Source organism: Macadamia integrifolia, chromosome 6 (assembly GCF_013358625.1).
Source record: "Macadamia integrifolia cultivar HAES 741 chromosome 6, SCU_Mint_v3, whole genome shotgun sequence".
Taxonomy (NCBI): domain Eukaryota; kingdom Viridiplantae; phylum Streptophyta; class Magnoliopsida; order Proteales; family Proteaceae; genus Macadamia; species Macadamia integrifolia.
Genome location: NC_056562.1, coordinates 33,647,525 through 33,655,396, shown reverse-complemented (window position 1 = coordinate 33,655,396; position 7,872 = coordinate 33,647,525). Strand labels below are relative to the sequence as shown.

General features: G+C 37.0%; 1 protein-coding gene across 2 annotated transcripts; it reads right to left on the bottom strand.

The window, feature by feature from the left end:
- Positions 1–4,171: 4,171 nt before the first annotated feature.
- LOC122082574 (heavy metal-associated isoprenylated plant protein 39-like) lies at positions 4,172–5,412 on the bottom strand. Of its 2 annotated transcripts, none has more exons than XM_042650229.1 (3): positions 5,032–5,412; positions 4,811–4,892; positions 4,172–4,556 (listed from the first exon to the last, which is right to left on the bottom strand). In XM_042650229.1, exons 1-3 carry the CDS (start codon positions 5,038–5,040, stop codon positions 4,285–4,287), a joined length of 363 nt encoding a protein of 120 aa, XP_042506163.1. In that variant the 5' UTR covers positions 5,041–5,412; the 3' UTR covers positions 4,172–4,284. The 2 variants fall into 2 exon arrangements, with proteins under 2 accessions (XP_042506163.1, XP_042506164.1); XM_042650230.1 differs by having other exon boundaries at positions 4,811–4,889; positions 5,032–5,389.
- Positions 5,413–7,872: the final 2,460 nt, after the last annotated feature.

Genomic DNA, 7,872 nt, shown 5'->3' with positions numbered 1-7,872 from the left:
TTTTTTTTTTTTCTCTTTTGGATGATGGGGACATGTCCAAATTAGGATTTGACACATTGCTGAGTGACACATTCTGACGTGTACTGTTGAAAACCTTTTGTCCTTTGACGCGGAAAGATGCTGCTGCATCATTCGAATTTGGCGGGGCCAGGTGAGGTGCGGTGCATGCATGCATGACGGTGTATGACAAGTACAGTTTATTCTCTCTCTCTCTCTCTCTCTCTCTCTCTCTCTCAAGTAGTGCCCAGGTGGTGCATTTAGGCACCGTTTGGTATGATGTCTGTGTTTAAAAATGGCAAAAACGATTTTTCACGTTTTTAGAAATAAAAATGGATTTTTTTGTGTTTGATAAATTTATTTCTCTAAGCGTTTTTTACAAACATAATGTCACTAAAAAATTTAATAATATCATCGGATGTCCAAAAAAGAGAGAGGGTTTGGTTGCTTATTTATAAGTTTAAATAATTGAGAGATTTATTGAATACAACAAACTTTTTTTCTCTCAAATTCGATTCTAGAGACAACGAAACAAGTCCCAAGTCGGACTTCGGACTTGTTTCGTCAAAGTCGTTTTTAGAATTGTAAATAGACATAAATTTTGATTTATGTTCTAGAAACGGGTGAAACGAAACAACTTTACTAAACACTTTAGGTCATTTTTCCGTTTTTGGGAACAAGAAAACACAGAAATGATAGAAACAAAACGTTGTCAAACAGTGATTTAGATTATGGAATATGAATTGTTAATATATAAGCAGATTTCAAGTTTGCTTTCTTCTTTGCATGGTTTTAAGTATCGGTGCGTATCGTGCCGTATCGGTCGATATGTATCCGTATCGGTAGGCATCGGCACGATACATACCGATACGCTACATAGAATTTTGGGCCCCCTTTTGTGTATCGCCGTATCGTACGTATCATGCCGTATCGTATCGGTATCGATACGTACGATACTCTGTGATACGAACTTTTGAAAATCTGGAAATTCCTAAGAGTATCGATACGTATCGGTATGTATCGATCGTATCGTGCAGTATCGAGCCGTATCGTACTGTATCGGTATGTATCGACTGAAAATATGAAAACTCCCGTGAATGTGCCTTTTGTTGTTTGAAACAAACACTTCAAACTCTCACCAATAGTTTTCTATATTTTTCTTCTTTCTTCCCCTTTGATTCACACACCTTTTTGGAGACTCAAATGGTAGATTGAAAGAAACACTGTCGAAGTGAATGGTTCAAAGAAGGAGAAAAACATAGTCCAAGAAGAACCTTGAACTTGAAAGTTGAAAATTTTGAATAGTAAGTTCTTGAATCTTTACTCACTTTTTTTAACTTTAACCTTAGATTTTCAAGTTTTTTACAAATCTAAGGTTCATCATAGAGGTGTCAACCGGTCAGGTCGGTTCGGTTTCGGTCGGGCTTAATCGGGCTTGAAGACTTTCAAAGGCTACACTGTGTCCGCCCATTTAACTAATCGGGCTTAGTTATTGAGGGCATGGTACACTTTATATTTGGTCGGTCGGCCTCGGGCTATAATCGGGCCACCTTAATCGGGCTTTAGTCGGGCCTTAATTGGGCTACGGACATGTTTAATGTTAAACGGGCTTTAACCGATTTTTAAACGGACCCTCTTTAAAATGTGCTCTTATATTCCGGCCCACTCATGCAAACCCAAAAAAATGACAATAAATTAATAAATGATACCAAATATAACCATTATTTAAAATATGAACATGTTTTTACTTTTTAGTTTTTTACTTTCTAATTTGGGGGGTAAAATAGGTATTCTACAATCATTAAAGGGTCGGGCTAGGCCAGTGCACAATAGGCCGGTCTCGATCGGGTGTTAAACGGTCGGTCTCGATTGGACGCCCGACGGTCCAAGTGGCAAAACCAAGACCGACCGTTTATAAACGGGCCAGGCTCAAGCCCGACAAGTTTAATAAATGGTCCGAGCTCAAGCCCGACACGTTTAATAGACGGTCCGAGCCAGGCCGGTCTATAAACGGTCGGTCCCGATCGGTTTAGTCAGTTCGGGCCACGAATTGACACCCCTAGTTCATCATACTTAGAATCACATTTTGTGCATCATTATTACATAAAATCATTGGATTTATAAGGATTTACAAACTTTTTTCAAGAGAAAATGAGGGTTTCAATTTATTTCAAATTTCTTAGATCTATTCATGCTCAATGATTAAAAATGTTTAGATTTTTTATATGTTATGTAAAAACAAGTGTTCTACAACTTCCATGGAAAATTTTGATTTTTCTCAAAAAAATATATTTGTCTATCAATATGATACCCTCATCATTTTGAACATTTTCAACTCGATATATTTGTCTATCAATACGATACCCTCTACTTAAGTATTTATGCATTCTACATGTTATATATAACTTTTTTTAACTGTTTTTTTATGCAAAAGTGTATAAAAATGTGTTCCCTATCCATTTATATGCATATCTTTAGCGTATCTTAGCGTATCTCCGATACGATACGATACCTTCCGATACGTATCTTAATTTTGACCGACCGATACGACAACCGATACCGATACTTTAATCCTTGCTTCTTTGTTACAATTAGGGTTAGGAGCTAATGAATATTGATATCAATTTATAAATTGAAAATAGGGATTATTATTATTATTATTATTTAACCAAGGTGTCTGGATCAGCTTATGTGTACCTCAATTAATTTTGTTATAGAAAACAATTGATGCTTTTATGATAATTAAGACTTAATAGTTCCATTTATCGTTTTACAACTTTAAGGAAGTGAATTAGGAAGCCCACTACTTATTAAGGAGATTATCTTTCGTATTGGGTTTCATCAACTAAAGCTCTCATCGATTAATACCCTTCCAATATTAATCGAAGTCTATGCTATGTGTGTGCTAATTCCATTATATGTAAAAATTATACATAATTTCTGTGTTTAAGTTTTTTGTATCGGGGTTTCAAATTTTCAATCATTCACCTTCTAAACGGTTTTCTTAAACAAATAGAATCTGAAAAGGGTTCAAGGTGTGGTCCCAATTCTACCATTTATTTGATTTGATGTTTGCTTTCTTCTTTGTGTTTTAAATGTTCACTCTGAAGCCATGAACAGAATAATCTTGTGAATCATTTTTCTGAATAGGGAACCCACTTCTCCACTTCTCCTTCTCTTTCTTGTCAGTAATCCATGTTACTTTCCGAGGTGGACATATTGGAAGGTTTCAATGGGATTCTCTTCAGATAATGCTTTCTGATGCCATCCAACCAGGAGTGATGCAATTCCTCCCCTCCTTTCACTTCACTCAATTGATAACACCTAAGACTTTTTTTGGGGTGGGGGTGGGGGTGGGGTTAATCTATAAGCCAACTTGATAATTATAGCCAACCAATTTAGGATGAACGACAAAAATATTATTCCCAGCTTTAGGATTCTAGCCATGCAACTACTTGAAGGCTTAATTCAAAGGGGATAAAGAAGAGCCGATCTGGAACTTAAGAATTTAAGATCCAAATGGGGCCTATGAATTTGTCTGACATTTATTGAAATCTATCTAGATAGAGTACGTCGTGGTCCTTGAGGAATCATTTCGTATTTCAAAAGATTTCCAGTTGCTTCATACCTAATGGCCTATTTTGCGACCTTGGCGCGATAGTAAAATTATTTCATTGTGATTTAATGATCACTGATTTGAATTGAACAAGAGGTTTTTTACGAAGTGGATAGGACTATGAATACTTTGACCCTTTCAAGTTTATTTAGACCCCACAATGATTTGAGCTTTGTGCATTGAATATGCCTTTTTCTATTTACTCTGTAATTCAGAGTAACAGTTCAGAAGATCGTTCATTCACTCTTCCTCTTGTCTGTTGTTTCAGGCAAAACTAGCAAGCCACTTCAAAGGCTCATTTAAGTGAATGTGCTGTGCCGTAGACTATATCTCCTTTGAAAGAATTTGTTACTTGTTAGGGAGGCGGCTCATGGTTGTTCACAAGGGTCTCTTTCTCTGCATAGAACGGATTTCTTTATTTTTTTCTTCTTTGTCAAGAATAGAGTGCTAAGCTTCTAGACACGTTGATGGTTACCTTATTTTATCACAATTAAAAAGGCCCCACAATAAATTAGGACTTGGGAGTGATAACCCACATTATCTATTGAATTAGTGAAGTTCAGGTTGAGATTTTTTTCATTATTCCACTAAATAAAGGATATAATAATCTACATCATAACTATGAAGAAAGAAATTTTGGGTATTTTCTAGATGGATTCTCTCTGTTTGCTTTACTTTTTCCCCTCTTCCTTCTTTTCTTCTTTCTTCTCAGCTGGAGCAGGAGCAGCAGCGGGAGCGGGTGCTGGTGCTGGTGCTGGTGCTGGAGCTGGAGCTGGTGGTTTCTCATCTTTCTTTTCTTCTTTCTTCTCTTCTTTAGCTGGCCCAACTGATATGATATCAACTTTCCCTAATTTCCTCAACTTTTTTGCAACTGCAATTGTATCCATATCCCCTGTGACCGTGAGCTTCTGCTCCTTCACATCAGCAGCTATTGAATCTACCCCTGTTAATTAGAAATTTCAAATCAAACATTTAGAAACCAATCGAATGTGCTTCTTTTCATGTTCATCAGTCCTTTCTATTGACCAATTCCAATGCCAATATTGGGTATGAGGCATTGCTTTTCATTATCTTATCTGATTCAACAATCTTATAAGCCTCATTTAATTTCAGAGTAATGGAGAGATTCTAAAGGAAAATCAAAGAAAATTCAAATCTCTCTTTAATTTAAGAACAGAGAAGAATATGGTAAACTACCGTATATGTCAGCAGCAGCTTCTATTGCTTTCTGCTTCGTCTTATCATCCGTCATGTTCAAGACCTTCAGGACCACCTTCTGCTAAAAATTCCACCAAACCCACAAAAAAAAAAGGAAAAAAATTGAGAAGAGATGAGAAGATAAAGAAGGAATTAGATTCTAACGATTCATCAAAGTAACAAAATAGAAAAAAATTAAGAAAAGGGTAGAAGAAGAGTACCTGTGCCATTTGATTCAAGGTTAGAGAAGATTGGAAATAGTTAAGATTGGCTGGTTAAGGGTGTTAGCAATTGCTGAGGAAGAAGATGAGAAGAAATTGAAGAAATGAGATCAGGTAGCTCTTTCCATTCATATTTATGGGCCCAAAAGGTCAGAAAGGAGAAGTCACAGTTAATGGTCACGATCTTCGATCTATTCGAAGTTATTCCGCACTCAAGATTCATCTCTACTGTGGACTACATAGATATGTGGATTTCAGGGCTTTTTTTCCCTATGAATTGACGAATATGTCCTGGCTGGGAAGGAATTTGGCCTCTGGGCAAGCCTATGTCCTTACCAGTTATTGGGGAAAAAGGAAGGAGGGGAGCTAATGGTTCTGCTTTTGATATCAGTATATGAAGTGGCATCCATGATTAACCGACCTCGAAACCTTCCATCTTAGCTTTTAAGGTACAACTTTTAATGTTTGGTAATTCATTTGCTTTGTGGTGTCCGTGATCTCACCCAACCTTCTATATCATGCTATTGTGGAGAGTGATTATGCCAGTTCAGTCATTGATCTGTGTATTTACTTTTCCAGTTCATGTGTTCACACAAAATCAGTTGCGGAAAGTTAGCAAAGGTGGACATTTTCCTTCTTATTGGCTAGAATATATATATATATATATATATAGATATATATGAGAAGAAAAAAAACAACCTTTAATAGTAGAAGCCTTTGGGACTTCACACCACCCACGTGGTGTGAGATGGATTGGGACGGTTTTTCGCAGGGGAGAAGAACCTGAGCCAACTAATCCTGATTTGGGTTTGAAAATCTTACTACCCAACTCCCACATCCTTTTAGATGCACAAACTACCACAATCTGAGTTGGGTAGCTATGTAGACGTGTTTCATTCTTGATGGGACTTTAAGACTGACTAACTAACTTCATTACACATGTGGTGATTTCATTGCAGCTCAGCACCAAGGTTAAGAATGAAGGGTTTTAGACTTTGGTTCTACATTGGTTAGGTAGTGTGTCGTTTCTAGATTTATACTTGCAATTCTATATGAATGTCGTTATTGTTTTGAACAAAGGGAAAGGGTACGGGCCCGTTTGGTATCGTTCTAAAAAAACGTTTCTGGAGTTTTTTTATTCTATTGGAATGAAAAAAAAACAGAATCTTCTGTTTGGTGCACTTATGGTCCGTTTCTGGTTTTTTAGAACAAAAAGTGAAAAAAAAAACTGAAAAAACGAGATTTGACGGAACTCTTCCCAGTTTCGTTCCATTTTACAAAAAAAAAAAAAAAATTCCGATAAAAATTTGAAATTTTAAAACACCATTTTTTCGTTTAAAAACTGTGTTTTGACACAAAAACTGAAATTTTTGTTTTTGAAACGAAACGACATTTCTGAAACAAAAACGATACCAAACAGGCCTTAAGTATTTTCTGTCTGTGAGAGGTCTCTACATCAACACACAAGGGTGCGTACTACTGCACAATTTTCAGATAGGGGCATTATACATCCCCTCTGTGACAAGGGACCCTCTAACCGACAAAAAACTGTCCCTCAAATGAAATACAAGATTGACTGATTTTACAATGAATTGAATGAGGTCGAGTTTCAACCCGCAAAAATAGAAAAAAAGAAAAGAGAAAAAAAACGAAAGAGGGTCAAGGTAGCAGCCGGCATCTAGATGGAATTTGATGTTAATGGATTTGACAACAGAATCCGTTATTAATGTTTTTGAAAACGGATTGAATAAGGGAAGGTTAGCCGCCGGTCTCAGCCCTCCATGGTTGAACTGTTGGACCAGTTTTATTTCTATGTATTACTTTCTTCTTTTCTGTGACCAGATTCGGTGTAAGATGGTTGAACCGTTGGACCAGTTTTATTTATATGTTTTTCTTTCTTCTTTTCTGTGACCAGATTCGGATTGAATAAGGGGAGGTTAGCAGCCGGTCTCAGCCCTCCATGGTTGAACCGTTGGACCAGTTTTATTTCTATGTTTTTCTTTCTTCTTTTCTGTGACCAGATTCGGTGTAAGATGGAAAGCCTCTCCGGCTCCCTTTGTGAGTGGCTCTCTTAGTCTTAGGCAATTAGTTGGCACAATTAAGACACCCCAACCGCTAAGCACCCATAAATCTGCTTACCTGTAGCCTATAGCTGTATTATTAAATAACACGGATGAGATTGAAGGACAATGCTTCGTTGGGCTACTTATGGCAAACATATGATACATTTTTTTCCTTCACCTGCGGTGGTCACTGCTTGAGCCTTTAGAAATGAGGTAGAACAAAGCCGGACCGGCCTGAACCTTGAGGCCTGAGTATCAATTGTATTGTATCATATTAGTATCGGTTGAGATTGATTTGAAATTGGGTATTGCATTGGTATGGGTTAAAAAAAAAAAAAATTAATTATGAAAAATAATGAATAATATTGGTCCAATCCTAAATCGATCAGCAAATTTAGAGTCGGGATTGCACTGTATTGTGGAAGACTTAATACAATAACTATCTTGGGCTAAATGATGGAGTCTATATATCCCACTCTCCACCCCCCCCACCCACCCCCACCCCACCCCCACCCCCTTCCTCAAAAAAAAAAAAAAAAAAAAAAAAAAATTCTAACCCATAGGTCGAGATTACAGGGGTGCTGACCTAACAAAGTCGAAACTCTTTGTAGTTTAGTATATTACAAAATTTCGTGAGCTTTTTGGGAAGCCTGGTGGCCTTTGGACCAAATTGGCAATTTCATATCACTATTTTTGGGCATATGTTTCTCTTTTGCATTGAAAAGATATGAACTTGACTGCCCCTACTTTAATACCATGTTCATTACTGTTTTACCTA